Source organism: Aulonocara stuartgranti (genome assembly GCF_965226115.1).
Source record: "Aulonocara stuartgranti genome assembly, chromosome: 23".
Lineage (NCBI taxonomy): Eukaryota > Metazoa > Chordata > Actinopteri > Cichliformes > Cichlidae > Aulonocara > Aulonocara stuartgranti.
In genome coordinates, this window is record NC_138958.1 from 29,299,579 (window position 1) to 29,316,209 (window position 16,631).

General features: G+C 40.3%; 3 protein-coding genes across 5 annotated transcripts; 2 read left to right on the plus strand and 1 right to left on the minus strand.

Annotated features, from left to right (window-relative positions):
* Window positions 1-218: 218 nt before the first annotated feature.
* wbp4 (WW domain binding protein 4) lies at window positions 219-4,046 on the plus strand. Of its 2 annotated transcripts, none has more exons than XM_082524819.1 (10): window positions 219-332; window positions 430-502; window positions 581-643; window positions 1,854-1,980; window positions 2,058-2,240; window positions 2,348-2,418; window positions 2,542-2,617; window positions 2,704-2,924; window positions 3,015-3,247; window positions 3,349-4,046. In XM_082524819.1, coding segments are annotated over exons 1-10 (1,251 nt in total). In that variant the 5' UTR covers window positions 219-330; the 3' UTR covers window positions 3,551-4,046. The 2 variants fall into 2 exon arrangements, with proteins under 2 accessions (XP_082380945.1, XP_082380946.1); XM_082524820.1 differs by having other exon boundaries at window positions 2,058-2,150.
* A 4,002-nt stretch (window positions 4,047-8,048) lies between these two features.
* mtrf1 (mitochondrial translational release factor 1) lies at window positions 8,049-11,412 on the minus strand (the record flags this gene model as incomplete). Of its 2 annotated transcripts, XM_082523842.1 has the most annotated exons (10): window positions 8,049-8,346; window positions 8,427-8,525; window positions 8,617-8,753; window positions 9,618-9,735; window positions 9,826-9,998; window positions 10,208-10,315; window positions 10,439-10,520; window positions 10,605-10,702; window positions 10,898-11,245; window positions 11,361-11,412. In XM_082523842.1, the coding sequence occupies 9 exons, from the start codon at window positions 11,142-11,144 to the stop codon at window positions 8,209-8,211; spliced, it is 1,200 nt and encodes a 399-aa protein (XP_082379968.1). In that variant the 3' UTR covers window positions 8,049-8,208. The 2 variants fall into 2 exon arrangements, with proteins under 2 accessions (XP_082379968.1, XP_082379967.1); XM_082523841.1 differs by lacking the exon at window positions 11,361-11,412 and having other exon boundaries at window positions 10,898-11,294.
* Window positions 11,406-16,225, plus strand: ccdc122 (coiled-coil domain containing 122). The gene is made up of 7 exons (XM_082523843.1): window positions 11,406-11,453; window positions 11,617-11,736; window positions 12,096-12,202; window positions 12,815-13,213; window positions 13,293-13,409; window positions 13,567-13,640; window positions 13,765-16,225. Exons 2-7 carry the CDS (start codon window positions 11,709-11,711, stop codon window positions 13,841-13,843), a joined length of 804 nt encoding a protein of 267 aa, XP_082379969.1. The 5' UTR covers window positions 11,406-11,453; window positions 11,617-11,708; the 3' UTR covers window positions 13,844-16,225.
* The last annotated feature ends 406 nt before the right edge of the window (window positions 16,226-16,631 follow it).

Here is a 16,631-nt window from a genome sequence, read left to right on the forward strand (position 1 = left end):
AGCGAGTATGGCTGTAGTAAAAAAGTGCCATATTATGAACGAATTTCAGTACGTCCCTCTAGGGTGTTTGAAGGAGTCTATGGCGTAGCTGCTGTTTTCTAAAAACCTTTCAGCAGGGTGACAAGAATACGTGCCGATTTCTTCTTTATCCACCAGAGGGACATCATACATCGAGCTTCAGTATCGACCTCCGTCTGTCGTTCAGCGGCGGCTGTCGATGACGTCATCACAAACGGACCATGTTGTCATTCTTGAAATGAGTGAAGCAATCGTCTTCACATTTCATTCTTCTTAAGTTCTTGATCTTATTTTCACCACAGAGACTTAAAAATGTAAGTAACGGGACAAGACTCTTGCTATTTAAGCTTTGAAATATATAACACACATGGCCAGTTATTCAGCCAGTCTGACTGATTTCTGCATTTGTAGGGCTGACTACTGGAAGTCACAACCAAGGAAATTCTGCCAGTACTGCAAGTGCTGGATTGCAGACAATAAGCCCGTGAGTATACAGGAAGATGTGGCTACGTGTTACCGAGGACGGCGTCCACGCTAATGTTTCTCGCGTTTTTCTCTACAGAGCATCGAGTTCCACGAAAGGGGGAAAAATCACAAAGAAAATGTGGCTGCCAAAATTTCAGAGGTACTAACTTTTATTCTGTTTTTTTTAAATATACGAAGTAACAGGTTACATAATATTATCAAATTATTAAAATAATTGAGCAAATAATACAATTAAGATCTATTTTGTAGCATCCACAAGTCTAGAAATTGAGCTTCATGCATCGTGCTAAATTGATTTACATTCATATGAAAAGCTTCCCATTGAGGCCTTCAGTCTGTTTACTTAGAAAGACACAGGTGTCCGTAAAAATCAATAAAGTCTTGAATTACCTGGGATCTACTATCCAAAGCAATAGACAGTGCACAAGAGAGCTAAGATGATTTACATGATGGTAGTGAGACCTGCTAACAAAACTATAAACTGTCACAGCCTCCAATGTATATACTGTATATGTAGTAACCAGTTATTCATTACTTTTTTTTATTCCATAATTTATCCCAACATCTTTAAACTGCACCATTGTACCATTACACATATGTATATGGTATACAAGTTGTTATTGTTGCTGTTGTCTGTACCGTCTGTCTATCCTGTTTACTTCAATAGCGAAAAACTTGCAGACTGGTACACTTGGCCAGCAAAGCAGATTCTGATTCGTTGGAAGTGACCAGCATGTACAGGATTAGAGGAACAGCCCAGGTCAAGTGATTTGGAGAGAAAGTTAGAGAAGCAGGCTGAGATGGTTTAGACATGTGTGGAGGAGGGATAGTGAATATATTGGACAACATGGAGCTGCCAGGCAGGAGGAAAAGAGGAAGACCTCAGAGGAGGTTCATGGATGTAATGAAGGATGACATGCAGAGGGTTGGTGTGACAGGCGAGTGCGCTAGAGATAAGATGAGATGGTGGCAGATGATCCCCTAAAGGGAGCAACTGAAAGAAGAACCACATAATACACACATTTTTTTTTCTTAAATATTTTTCACTATAATATCACAAATTTTATACTGTTTACCCTGACTCCTTCCTTGAACAAGCTCTATTTTTGATTTATTTTAGCTTTATTATGCATAAAATGGCCCCCAGTACACGGTCACACAGGGCACACTATCATTATCAGTTTGTGCTCGAGTGATACACACAGGCATGAGCAGCCTGCCTGTCTTGGCACCATTCTCACGACTGGCACGAGAGATAAGGTGCAGACATAAACACAGCTGACTGCAATACTGTCTCCCTATTGGCCACAAGCCACTGCCACTCATCTCACCCTATCTTTCTCCTGCAGATTAAGAAGAAGAGCATTCAAAAGGCAAAGCAGGAGGAACGCATGTCCAAAGAGTTTGCTGCGATGGAGGAAGCTGCGTTGAAGGCCTATCAGGAAGATCTGAAGAGGATGGAAAGAGAAGCGCAAGGTAATTGTCGGGGGATGTTCTTTAACCTGTGAGTATAATTCCTTGGATTTATTTCAGCGGAGCATCTTTGTGTTTAGGTCTAAGCTCTCCGGAGCAAACGACAGCACGGCCACAAGTTCAAGTGAAACCCCAGCCAAAGAAGCCACAGAAGAAAGCAGCGAAGGCAAGCGGTAAGGTCAGACAGCAAACAGAAGAGCAGGTTTGGGTTGAAGGCCTAACAGATGATGGACACACGTATTACTACAACACAATAACAGGAGGTGAGGAATAATGGAAAATGTCGTGAAAGTCTGTCTGTTTATAGTTTGTTTAGTTTTTTTAAATATATTCCATTTGATTATTGCCTTTGTCTGTTTATATATGACAGAATCTAAGTGGGAAAAACCAGAGGGCCTCCAGGGAGCGAGTTCAGCCTCTGAACAGACTCAACAGACTGGAGTTAATATCTGTTTTATATAATAAATAAATAAATATATATATATATATATATATATATATATAATAATTTAATTACAAATGGGGTGTTCTGTTGCTCATATATCTTAATATTGTTTCTCCTAGAGTACTTCAGGCTCTGCTTGGATGGAAGCTGTCAGTCCTGATGGTTACACATACTACTACAACACAGAAACCGGAGGTGGAGTGTTTCTCTTTCTAAATGAATGGCTTCTTCTATTTCATGTCATCTGTGGGATTACATCCATTTTTTCCCTCACCCTTCAGAGTCCAGCTGGGAGAAGCCTGCTGACTTCCCCCCTGATGAGGTGCCTGGATCCAGCTCTGAATCCAACCAAGAAGGAGAGGGTCCAGAGGATCCCGTGACCCCTCAGCCAGAGCCTCTATCAGGAGAGGAGGAGAGTTCCAACGGGGCCCCATCATCTCAAGAGGCTGAAGCCCCTGAGAAAACCAGCCAGCAGCCCAAAGTGCCAAAGATCAGCTTCAGGGTGAGTAGTTCAAAGAGAAGGCGAGAGTCTGTATAGACGAACTTCACCTTCTTCTTGTTACAGTTCAGGTTTCCTGATTTTTGTTTGCAGAAAAGGAAAGCAGAGACGGAGCCATCAGAAAAAGAGGATGAAGGTAAAGTGAGTGACGACACTCCTAAAGATGACGATAAAGAGGCAACAAAAGTTGAGGAGGTCCAAAACACAACAGCTGAACCGGAGAAAACAGAAGAACAGGCGAAACAAAGGGAAACGAAAGCCAAGAGGCCAAAAGCTGCCAATCCATACGGAGTCTGGGAGCAGATCCTGCAAGAAGAGGATCCGTAGTAAGTGCAACATCTTTGAGTTGTTACACAGCGAGATCCTACATATGTGTGCCGGCAGCTACTAAAGAGCTTTTTCTTTGTCTCTTTTATTCTCATTTCAGTGAAAATGTGGATTTGCAGCTGCCTGAAGTGGAGGGAAGCACTGCCAGCGCTCCAGCAGAGCTGCCCCCGGAGCCCAAGCCGAAGTTCAAAGAACGCATCATCACTTCCCTCGGAGAAGAAGGCGGTCCGGCATCGTTCCGAAGGAACAAGACACAAAATGGCAAATCGAGGAGCCTCCGACAGAGAGACAAAGACGACTGACCCCCCCAACAAAGCCACAAAAACAATAACGTCTAAGTCAGGATGCCGCAGAATGAGACTTTTACACTCAGAGAACTTCTACTAAAACCATTTTGACATTTTATTGCATCTATTGGATCTTTGATGTGCAGCAGTTTCAGGAGAAATTGGCTCGAGAAGTTACAAATTCTTTAAAATGTGTTTTTCTAAGTTTTAACTGCTGGGTACAGTTTTTGTGTACAATAGCTGGTGATTTAGATAGGTTGGTATGATGTTGGGCGTCCCGTTTATTAATGTGAAGAATTTTCTCAGCAAATCAAAGAAACATTTTCTACTTCAATATCTTTTTTTTTTGTTTAAGTAAGTAAGGCATCCGACTGGAAACATCAGTCTAATATTTGTCAGCTGAAGTGAATAATTGCTATACTTTTATAAAGCAGTATGGATTGTAGTTATTAACATGAGAAATATGTGATGTCAATAAATAATGACCTTCCAGTTAGTGGGGGAAAAACAACTTTAGAAAAAGGCTTGGCTTTTTTATTCACGCCAGAAAACATTTACTCAAAATAGGAGCTCAAGTGGTTGTTGGTCATGTCACACATGCTGGGTGTGACATGCTTTTATGGGTCAGAGTGTGTGTATAAAGCTGATATGTGGCTTTGCCGCACCCTGATTGGCAAAGAACCATGAAAGACGCAAACAATAAACAACACTTTGACTTTCAGTTTATAAATCTATATTAGGATCTCAAAGCTCACACACATTCTTCACTTGAGGTTAGTATCTCTATGAAAGAGATAATGAGATAAAGTACTTTGTTGAAACCCAGTGGAGAAGGGTAAGAGAGGAGAAAAAACATTTCTGGCACAGTTCAAGACGACTTTATTTAAAATTGCAAAGTTGGGCATTGACCTTGGTGGAGGATGAACTTTCCGAGTGTCATCCTACTTCAGGAAAGGTCACCACAATACACCGAACTATATCAATACAGTCATTTTATTAGGTACCCTTTGCTAATACCAGTCGGACCCTTTTTTTACCTAAAGAGCAATATCAGTTCTTTGCAAAGCTTCAACAAGGTGTTGGAAACATTCCTCAGAGATTTGTCAGCTGCACATACATGATGAGAATCTCCTGTTCCACCACATCCCAAAGGTGCTCTATTGGATTGAGATCTGATGACTGTGGGGGCTGTTTGAGTAGAGTGAACTCATTGTCATGTTCAAGAAACCAGTGTGAAATGATCTTAGTTTTTTGACATGGTGTGGGATCCTACTGGAAGCAGCTATCAGAAGATGGTACACTGTGGTCATGAAGGGATGGACATGGTCAGCAACAACACTCGGGTAGGCTGTGTTGTTTAAATGAGACTCAGTTGCTACTAAGGGGTCAATAAAATACACCCCACGCCATTACAACACCAACAACCTAACAGAAATTTGATGTTAATTACACAAAATTCTAACCGTAACATAAAAATGTTGCAGTCACTAAGTGCAAAACACTTTATACCAGAGGTGGGCAATTAATTTTCTGAAGGTGCCACATGAGAAATATTCATTATATCTCTTTATAGGCTTATTGATCAAGAAATCCCTCAAACAAGTAATAAGAACAGATTAAAAAAATTATTGGACTGCCTCTGACCGCCCTAGATGATCTTTTTAGGACCTGCTGCCCCTTACGAACAAACAATATTCTGCAGGACAAAACACACCCGTCGTACAACCTTTTCTTCGTACTTCCATTCAGCAGGCGTTAGAAAGTCCTCAAAGTCCATACCACCAGGTTGCTCAACAGTTTTTTCTCAGGACCATCACAGAACTCAACAGACTCCACCTATCCTTCTTGGCAAGATCAACTTAATTTAATGTAAGTATTTAAGCTTTTGTGTAAATAGGTTTGTGTGTGAATGCTGGTACTGATCACACAAGAAAATTTCATTTTGCTGTAGTTTTTACAATACTGTGCAATGACAATAAAGGTGACTCTTAATTCTGAATCTATGTGCCCTCCACAACAGTTCCAGTTTCTCATGTGGCCCCTAGGGAAACTTAATTGCCCATTCCTGCTTTATACAGTGGTAATAACACAATAAAACCTATAAAATAGTTCAAATAATACAAAATAGATGGAAATTAACTGTCACTGCTGCGGATCTGTTTTACATACAAGCAATATTGTCAGGCTTAAGAAGAGATGCTAAAGGATTCAATTCTAGAAAAACAAGCAAAAGAAGTCAGAGTTCCCAAACCAGAAGATCTCAAGTGTCAAAGTCAGAACATCTCAGAGGAAAAGCCCAAAAACTGAGCAATGACATCATCCTCGGAAGTCTGTATACTGCAAAATACTGTGTTTGAGAAACAGTTCCATAAACCAAAGCAGAGTTAGAGTAGTTATAGTCTATACTCTTCCCCTTAAACTGGCTTCACTGGTTGTGTGGGATTCACTTTCATAATAGAGGTCCAAAACCTGTGGCTCACCTATTATATGCAGTACGAGATTGGACGAGCATGAGTAGGTTGATAGAGGGGATGAGGCTGGCACATGCCGTGTGGGCAGTTTCTTTGCCTGCCATCAGAGGGCATCCGTCTGGTTCACAATTTCCACGATGTCGCCTCTTCTGAAGGTGATGCCGGCATCGGCGCAAGGGAAGGCCGGGTCCTGCTGAGGTCATGGCCAGTCATGGCCCATACGTACAGCTAGCAAACAGAAACACACAAAACAAATTTTTAATAGTGTGAATATTTTTATGTGAACAGAGGCACTTACCTTTGACATGTACCCTTCAGCTACAATAAAACTAACATGTTTAATAAATGAATTAAAAAATATTTAGTAATTGGTACTCATTGCTTTCAATCATGTCTCCCATGGGAAGCTGACATAACTTAAAAGTACAACAGAGTCACTTCTTCAGTTTAGCAAAACTAAATATTTATTGTTAATTTTTAAAAATTATTTTTAATTAAACAAAAGTCAAAGATCTGGACATTGAAAACGTAAAAATATGTCACAATTTATTTTTTTAAATTAAGGCACCTGATTACTTCAATTGAATTGATTACTGCTAATAACAGTAAGTTTCTTCAGTTTAACAGTATTTTCTTGGCATCCACTAATAACACAGTGCAATGTCTATTTAAGAAATATGAAAATAAATAATTTTCAAAAGAATATTAAATGCTAAAGACTAAGGATGGGAACTGATAAGAATTTAGCGATACCAATTATCAATATCATTTAACGATTCGATTCCTCATTGATTCTCTAACTGGCTGGTTAGGGAATAAAATATAGCACCACCAGACTGTGGCACTGTCCTTGATTGGAATGGGAAAAAGACTTCTATGCAGTTGGACTTCTTGATTCACTCTCTGCTGCAGAAGGATGGGCAGTCTCTGGCCACAGGTCAGACTTTTTTCACTAAACACAGCAAGCGTGGACATGTAATGCTTCAACATCAGCACCAGAAACTCCTCTGCATGTCCTCATTGCCAATTCTGCCAAGTCTGCAATATAAACAAAAAATAATAAACACATTTTAATATGTTAATATGTTTAAGCAACCAATTTTTATATACCCCAAAGATTATATACTTCTCCTTCTTGATGGGCTTTCTTAGGCAGAGGTCTACAGCTGCAGTTTGGATGGCTGAAAACTGCTGACAGAATCTCTCCATCATCACAAACATGATGTTATCATTTTATATTGATCCTAATCTGTTGATTTACATTTTGGCTGACTTTTATTCAAGTATTTAAAAAGTATTCATACAAAGAAGTTACTGTTTCTCCTTGAGGATTACTCTTGCCATGTGGGATTTCTTCATCCATACAATCACAGAATGAATCCTTCCTGTCCAGTTGGAAACTGTATTGCAGCTGTACAGCTTTCGGCGTCCAAGATTTAGTGTGTGTGCAAAACGTGGCAGCTTGATAAATTTCACCTTTTTCACAGCTACATCCATGCATGCCACAACCTTCTCTTTTACTCCAAACTCCTCCAGGATTTCTCTGCCACAGATGTCCCCATCTGTGATTCATAGACTGCCTTATTTTGAGGACTTTTTCCTTATTCTGGCCTCATCTGACATAGTACCAACATTACAGTGAGGTAATGGTCTTGAGTAGAACTTGTCCATCCATCAGCTGTGATGACTGCCTTTGTGACATGTTTCAGATCTGAGATCAGATTGCGCTTTTCAACCTCATACCAAACAGGGACCAAATGATTTGTTAAACGGTCTCTACTTGGGGGATGGTATTTTGAATTGAGAGTGTTTGTCATCTCCCTATAGAGAATCTGTCTAGTAACTGCCCGGTGACACTGATTGAACACATGTGCCTAATAAAATGGCCAGTAAGTGTGATTCAGTGTGTTCATTATTTTTAAAAAGCAGCAGTTTTAAAACCCATATTAGCTAAAACTGTAATGACAGGCCTGTTAAAGGTGTTCAAGTTACTCCCTCCTTAATCTTTAGTGTTATTTAGAAAACTGCAAAGGCACAAAACACACAAGTTACATTTTATTACAAAAATAAAAACCTCTGTTACTTTTGGTTTGTCTTACATTGCATCATTTGCAATTAATTGCCCAAATAATAGAATAACATGTGTTCTGCAGGCACAGAGCAGTCAGATATGTCAGGAAGCACATCTCCCATAAGCTGCTCTCAGTCTGCAGACGGTCCAGACTCTGTTCGTTTCAAACTGCTGCTGTTCTCCGCCGCCTCGAGAAGAGCCTCCTTCTCTGTGTGTTCAAGTATATCAGAGATCAGATCATCGAGAGCCTCCCCACCTCTCATGAACTCCTAAAAACAGACATGAAAAAACACACAACATTGATTTTTACCCTTTAGCTGAAGTAGATAACACTGGCTTCAAACCTAACCTTGATGTCCCTCGTTGTATATCCGGTGCGGTGGTCTGTGACACGATCCTGACTGAAGTTGTAGGTACGAATTCTCTCTGACTGAGAGCGTGTGCCCACCTGTTTTTAGACACAGAGGAACAATGACAAAGTTGGAAAAGAGAACAAAAATCTGTGAATGTTACAGGTTATGTTTTCCTGCTTCACCCACCTGCTGCTTTCGTGCTGTATTCCTCTGTTCAGTCTCTTTACCCATCATGCCTTGGTAGAGCCTGGCTCTCAACATGCGCATGGCCGTTTCTCTGTTTTGCAGCTGAGATCGAGTCTGCTGACACTCTGCAGTTATTCCTGCAAAGAGGAAAAAACCTGCTGTATCTGCTTTATGTGTTAAGTGATGCATAAATGGATCATAAATGTATTAGGCAAACTTTAGATGACAACTTGGCACTCAACATTAAAATTTGATCCCTTTGGGTTCCAAAAACACTAACATGGCAACACACAAAACAATGAAGCTTCAAATCATGTGGCCATACAAGTAGGGCAGTCAGGTGATGTACACTATATTGCCAAAAGCATTCGCTTGTCTGCCTTCACACGTGTATGTTGGAACAGGAAGGGGCCATCCCAAACTCTTTCCATAAAGTTGGAAGTATGGAGTTATCCAAAATGTCTTGGTATGCTGAAGCATTAAGATTTCCTTTCACTGGATCTCAGGTCCTGAAAACCAAACCCACACCATAATCCCCCCTCCACCAAACTTTACACTTGGCATAATGCAAGTACTGGTCTCCAGGCAACCGCCAAAGCCAGACTCATCCATCGATTCGTCAATCCAGAGAACACGTTTCCGCTCTAGAGTCCAGTGATTTACACCACTGCACGTTTGTAGAAGCAGTCTGCATGGTGCTTGATTTTATACACCTGTGGTCATGGAAGTGATTGGAACACCTGAATTCAATGATTTGGATTGGTGAGGCAATATAGTGTACCTCACTCAGTTATCATTCTCTTTCAAAGGTGTCAAGGGACAACTGCCTCCTCGAAGTGACTGGTCTGTCTTAGACAGAGGTGGTGGAGGAGCTTCCATGATTGGTTACCACAGAGAGCACCTCCCATAGTGTGTGAGTGAGGTTTGAAAGAGCACATCACAGTGGCTACATATTTTATACAATCTTTGAGGAAGCAAAACGGCATGGTGGTACAGTTTACCTGTCGGAAGATGAACTACGCGCACTGCGCTGTCTGTTGTGTTAACACTTTGCCCCCCAGGACCACGAGATCTGAACGTGTCGATTCGAAGATCCTTTGGATCAATGTGGACTTCAAACTGCAAGCACCAAAGATAAAAACAGAGATGTACTGTTTAACCATTCCAGTAAACAAAGAGAAGTCATAAAAAGAAAAAAACGCAGTGTACCTCAACTGGCTGAGGCAGGATGATGACAGTCACGGTTCCTGTGTGGATTCGCTGCATCCTGGAGGAGAGCCCCACCTCAGGGATCCTTTGAACCCGGTGGGTTCCTCCTTCGTGCTTCAGGTGCCTGTACACGTTCTCTCCAGCTATTCTCGCTGCTGCATGGTGCAGACCACCTGAGAGACACCGTTCATGCAGCTGTAAATGTTTTGGTAGGAGGTTTATGTCCACTGATCACCACAAGTTTAAATTTCTACTCTAATCCACACATAGTCATTCAATCCCATGATGAGTGAGTTGGAACTAATAACAAAGACACTCGGGGGGGGGGGGGATACAGCAGGAACTATTTATGAATGATACAGAAATACAAAAATTACCTTACCATACTCTGCAGGTGTGTAGTTCAACACCTCAAAGTCCCAGTTTTTGTAAAATGCAAAACCCTGGTACATGTCAAACATTTCTTTGGTGAACTGCTGACAAATGTCACCTGAAACCACACATGAGAAAGTATAACACTTATTTTCCATAATAACGCTTATTTGCAGTATTTTACTGTGAATTGTATTTTGAATTTATAAAAACAAATTCAGAGTTTTGCTTTCCTTCATACCTCCTGTTGTCCGCCCTGATACGACCTCCAGCAGAACATTACTCGAGTCAAGAGGATCAGTGGGGATAAGAGCTTTGATTAGCTGCGGTAAAGAGAAAACCTCATGAAGAAACAATGGTCCGTCACACACTTCTGCATTAATTAGCTGTGTCTTTTGGGTTCTTACGTCTCTTCTTAAAGCCAAAATCTTGCTGGAGATTTGTGCTTCCTCCTCTTTTAGCAGCTGGGTCAGATCTTCATCTTCATCTTTGGTGCCAGCTAAACCTGCCATGAGTAAGGAAAATAATTTTATTTATTGTATTTAAGAATGCAAAGTAAAACTGTGCTCACACAAAGCAGCAAATACATGTGGTATTTAAATAGTTAGAAGACCTCGTTTGATGGTTTTCTGTGGTTTGAGAGGTGTGTTTATAAAGCCATTACATGTATATATAGTAAGCTTAAAAAAATCCTACTCACCTTTTAGAAGTGAACTGACCTCTTCGAGGTCTTTCTGAGCTTGTTCAATGCTCCTAAACACACTTGCCAGAGGCAGCAACTCAGTGTGCTTCTTTGTGAGCCCCTTTCTGTCTGACTCACTGAGGTATGCATGCTGTAGCTTCTTGCTCAGGTCTCTGTGCTCCTCCATGAGCTGCTCGAGATACACCTGAACTGACTCGTTCTTGTACAGCTCCCCCAAATCACTGTGAAAGAAGCGTTTAAACATTACTCTGCCCCAGTGTGGCACGTCTGTCCTGTTAGCATGTTTCACACTGGCGTGTCCCACAAGTGTCCTCCATCCTCCTCTTCTTACTCCGCTGCTGTAAACTACACGGGTACACAAAGAGCACAGTCTGAGGCAACGCCTGACAAGCATTTGACTAAATTTAGGCGGTGACAAGTGAAGTAAAATAATGCTCGCTAGTTTTATTTTTGTGTTTACATGCGAGACTGCTGCTGGCTGTAAGAGAGACCGGATATAGTTTGACGCGGAGAAAAAGTGAACTGTGGGAATCGTAGTCGTATTGTATCAATGGTTAGGTTACATCCCGCTGCTCATTTTTCTAATTGCAAATAAATTAATAAAAAGTAAACTAAATAAATACTTTCGTTTATATTGTAAATGAACATATTAACTTAACACCATATTAGCTTTGTTTATTTATCTTTTTAAGTTAGTTGATTTCACATTTTTCTAGGGTTACTTGAAACCCGAGGATAAAAATGGCATGCTGTCATTGCTAACTATCAGACATAAACAGTATAGAAAATTATAAGCTAGCAAGTCAATATGCCAAACTTTGGGGTCAGTGAAGATGGTAAGATGTTTTGTTTGTTTTTGGCAATACAGGAAAGTAAATATATGTCTGCTTAATTGTTTAAGCAACTGTACATAACTTAAACTGTAACAAATAAATAAATAGAGCTGATGTTAGCTTTGTTAGTCTAGCATAAGCTACATAGCTAATTAATGTTAGCTCAGAGTAAGTAAAGAAGTTGGTGTTTGCTACTTTTAAAGGCCTAATATTTTATTGTTTTACGTGATCAGTGGCGTCCATTTTAAAGAAATAAATAACCCCTTGGCTTAAACTTTGCCAATGAAAATGAAAATTTGGCTAAATTGGCAGCCAGGTAGTTATTTTATAGACTTTCACAAAGTGATTCTCATGATTTCCAGGACCGCCTGGGTTTTCGTTAACCAAGGCAGTGGAGAATGTGAGTCAACATGGCTATACCCAGAAAGAGGCCCTGAAAGAGAAACAGAGGACACTCAGTACCCTGCAGGTTCATCTCTAACCCTATTCCCCTACAACACTGATTAACTAAATGCAAAACACATTGGGCAATTATTTTTCTGAAGGGGCCAAATGAGCAATTTTTTATTTTAGCTTTTTTACAAGCTTTTTGATCTGCTCCTCCACAGTCCCGCTTTCTTATGTGGCCCTTCGGAAAAATTAATTGCCCATTCCTGCTTTGTACAATGGTAATAACATAGTATAACATATAAAGTGGCTATCATAATACAAAATGATGGCATATTAGATAGATTTTTTTTTTACCATGGACACATCACTCAGCCTACTGAGCACAGTTCTGTGCACCCAAAGAGCCAGGAAAATCCGTTGTCTTGTCCCAGAACTATACTATATGTATAATGATGCAAATATAACCGTCAGAGTAACTAAGTCATAAAATGTTACATAAAGAGACCTAATTAACCAAAATGTGCCTCAAATCCACCACAAAGAGGTGTCAAATGATCAAAAAGAGTCACAAAATATAATTAAAAAACACAATGGGAGAAAATTGTCTAGAAAGTGAAGTAAACATTTATTTGCATAGTTTGTGGCTTTCTTTATGACTTAATTGGACTTTTTGGTTTGCCTTATTTTCCAGGCAACTCTGTCAGAGCTTGAGAGGAAAAACGAGGGCATAGACAAGGACCTGAGATCAAAAGTGAGAGAAATCCTAGTGCTGGAAAGTGAGATGGAGCAGCTGGAGCAGCAGACCAAACTCCTTCATGATCGCTGTGTATCCATCAGCAAGGAAAACACAGAACTCCAGATTCTGATAGGTGAGGAGGAGGAGGTTGCACTAGTGGCGCTTGCAGGGTTCAACGCTTACCGAAGTAAGATGGAAGGCCACAGGGCAGCTGTTTTGCATGCAGTGAGCCAGACAAAGGCCCATAACGAGCTGAAGGAGAAGAAAGAACTAGTACAGATGCTGAGAAAGCAAAACGAGGAGCTGAAGGAAGGTTTGAACAATCCAAATGGAAACACAGTGCAGATGGCAAAGGTGGTCTCTTCATTTTAATCATAGGGATCTTTTTCAGAGATCTTCAGTATCCATAACTATTATATGCTCATGTGTGCAGAGAGAGATTAAAGCTCTGAAAGAGGAGGTCTCCCTGAAGATGAAGACCATATCTGAGAAGAGACACCGGCTCCAAAAAGAGTCTGAGATTCATGCCCAAATAAAGAAAGACATAGAGGTGTGCAGACTTACCCAACAGAAACCAGGGACATCTTATGAGGCTGACATTTGTTCATAAAACAGCTAAATCACCTAGATAGAATTTGTATCAAGACATGAGTTATGTTTCAGTCTGAAAGAAAGCATCAACAACATCACTTTTCCCCCTTCCTCAGATCCAGAACAGGCGCTATGAAGCCATCATGAAGCGCCTACGCTGCCAGCTGAGCAGGGCACAAGCCAACCACAGGTAGAAATACTATAAACATGTGACAGTAGACATGCTACAAATAGCTCTAAATGCCAGAACAGAGATGATTGATGTCCTGCTTCTAAATACTAAAGGCTACTAAGTTGTGCCTACTTTCCCTTAGGCAAATGTCTGATGATATCTACCACATGAGGAGACAGCTAGCCGAGCTCAGGAGTCAGCAACAGTCATCACAACCATAAGCAGTCAGTGGTCATCGAACTGTAGTGTCAGATTAATGTGGGTTAATTGTTCTGTTATTGAGATAAATGTACACCAGTTGTTATTATGAGTGTGTTAGTTTAACAAGGAAGGAGCATTCTTGTTACTGAAGTTAAACAACAGGGGGCAGCCGTGACCACTGAATGCCTGACTTTATCTGTTTGGCTTTCTTGCTTTATGCCAGATATTTATACAAGAGTTATTGCTGAATGTGTTCCTTGACATGTGCAAGTTTTCTTTTCTTGTTTTTTCCCTTTTCTCAGATGAAAAGCATAAATATGGAAATGAAAGGACCGTGTCTTGTGGCTCAGCATCAGCACGGGCGTGGGATGGGATTTTAGGTCAGGTGGTGTTAGTGAATCAGTTCATCCACAACAGTAACCCGAGCAAAACACAAGCCAAATGTCCACTGTAACTGTCAGTGTGGCAGTGCTGCTTTGGTACACCCTGTCCCAGCTTCTGCCTGACTGGGCCACTTGACGGTTCTGAGGCGACAGTCCCACTGTCGGGTTAACAAGGGCATGACTGTGCTACTTCAACCATAACGCGAAAGTAATTAAACAATGAAGCTGCCTTTTCAGAAGATAAAATCACATCAGAATGAATTGAATCAGCCTCTGAGAAACCCCATAACTTTATAACTCTACACTTTTCACATCTGAGTTGTGTCCTTGTGGGTCTTTTGCATTATTTGAACAGCTGTTCAACAAAGCTCAGAGATGTTGCTGAGAGGTGGATTTTTATGAGCTAAAGACTAGATTACAGCAAATTTGATTAAGACCCAAAGCTTAAATATAAGATTCTGTTCAGAGTTTAAAAAACCCCCCCACAAAGTTTTAGCCACAAAGATGTTTGCAACATTTAAGAACAATAATTTCATGAAATATTTGTGCAGCGGTTGTAGGTATGTGTTGTCTCACCTACAGCGTTAACTTGTAATAAGTAAGTGTGCAGGAAGTCTGGTTCAGTGTGCGTGAAGTCAAGGACATTGTCTGGTTAACTAAAGGTTGAGTTTCATCCAACATACTGAGTTTCATTCAGCAGTACTGCTCTATCTGAATGGCTTTGTTAATTACAATGCTGCAAAAAAAAAGAAGAAGTTTTGAGCCACCACAGCAATCTGTCAGAAATACAGCATATAAGGCAAAAACAGAGTTTGTACACTTCTAATGAGCTTGAAAGTCAATATTTGCTTTGACCACCTTAATTCTTCAGCACAGCCTGAACAGCTTTCTTGTCATGTCTTTAAGTAGTCTTCAGGAATATTTCTCCAGGCTTCTTGAAGGACATTCAAAGCTCTTCTTTGGATGTTTTGTTCTGTTCTCTGTTAACATGATCCCACACTGCTTCAATAATGTTGAGGTCCGGGCTCTGGGGAGGCCAATCGATGACTGATAGTATTGCACTGTGTGTTTTTCTATCCAGGTAGGCTTTTACTACATTAGCAGTGTGTTTGGGGTCATTGTCAATCTGAAAAATGATGCGGTTACCAATCAGATCAGTTTTCCAAATGGTACTGCATGGTGGATCAAAATCTGATGGCACTTTTCTGTATTCATAATTCATCAATTTTGACAAAATTGCCAAACATGACAGAGCCTCCACTGTCTTTTACACATTACTGCAGACACTCACTGTGGTACCACTCTCCTGACATCCTCTGTACATAATGATGATGATTTGAGCCAAAAATTAAAACTTGTATTTACTCCATAAGACCTGTTGCTACTGATGATGGATCAGCTGAAGGCCCAGATGACGTCTCTCAGGTCCCGTGTCATTCAAAATTGGTTCTTTGCTAAGTTGTATTATTTGGACACTCAGCATTGGCTCATCCTTTAAACCTCTTAGAAAGTATAGTCCATTTTATTTAGAAGCCTTCTGCAGTAAATTTATATCCCTTGTTCCCGTCATACAGTACAAGCACATGCCTGAATACATAAAATACACAAAACATTTCTTCTTTTTTTTTGTTTTCATTCCATAAATTTTATTACTTAAAAATAAACTTTATTCCCATGATGTCATCCTAAATAATTGTCCTGTGTATCATGGTGGGATTAGTGTTCAAATTAAACTCTGTTTCCACTGTTTGTTTCGACCGCAATGCATGCTTTACATTCTTGTTACATAAGAAGGGTTTTCCAAGATGAAGAGCGGTGCATTACTTGGTCAGAAGCTCTTAAAATAAATGCCATATGCTCCCACTCCAGGCTAATTAAGCCTGGATAATTAAGGAATGAAATTAACACCAGTCTTCTACCGCATGCTGTTTTTATTTATTTATTTACCTATTTTGGCTTTGACACATTTTTCTCTCCAATTTGGCACCATCCATTATATCAAATATATTATTGGCTGATGAATGTAAGAGGAGTGTAGGCATCTACCAGCCAGTGGAGACTTAAAAATGGAACAACAGAAGTCAGCTTTTCTGTTTTCTCCCCCTTTTAAACACACAAAACGTCACTCCTCACAGCTCTTTATTGCCTTTAAAGGACATTTTAGCATTAATAACAATACTCCACCATCCTTGTCCTGTAAAAATGATCTTGAAATGACAGAAGAAAAACAGATCCATGAATCTGTCGGTCGCTGACCTTTAACAAAATTATTGTCTCTTGTTTAAATCATTAAAAGCTGTCTATCTCCTTCCAAGAAGCATCCCTTTGACCTTAGATTCAGCTTGTGTTGGCCTTTTGATGGATGAGCATGCCAATAAAACACACTTGGCAACCCCTTACATCGACTGAGGATCTCTGCAATACA

What these genes read in the sequence shown, in the direction of transcription:
- wbp4 (XM_082524819.1), top strand. An exon ending in TGGCTGCCAAAATTTCAGAG is followed by an intron (nt 644 to 1,853) that starts GTACTAACTTTT and finishes TTTCTCCTGCAG; the next exon opens with ATTAAGAAGAAGAGCATTCA. An exon ending in AACAGACTCAACAGACTGGA is followed by an intron (nt 2,419 to 2,541) that starts GTTAATATCTGT and finishes TGTTTCTCCTAG; the next exon opens with AGTACTTCAGGCTCTGCTTG.
- ccdc122 (XM_082523843.1), top strand. Translation starts at nt 11,709, where the DNA reads ATGCCAAACTTTGGGGTCAGTGAAGATG. An exon ending in CTTTGGGGTCAGTGAAGATG is followed by an intron (nt 11,737 to 12,095) that starts GTAAGATGTTTT and finishes CATGATTTCCAG; the next exon opens with GACCGCCTGGGTTTTCGTTA. An exon ending in AAATAAAGAAAGACATAGAG is followed by an intron (nt 13,410 to 13,566) that starts GTGTGCAGACTT and finishes CCCCTTCCTCAG; the next exon opens with ATCCAGAACAGGCGCTATGA.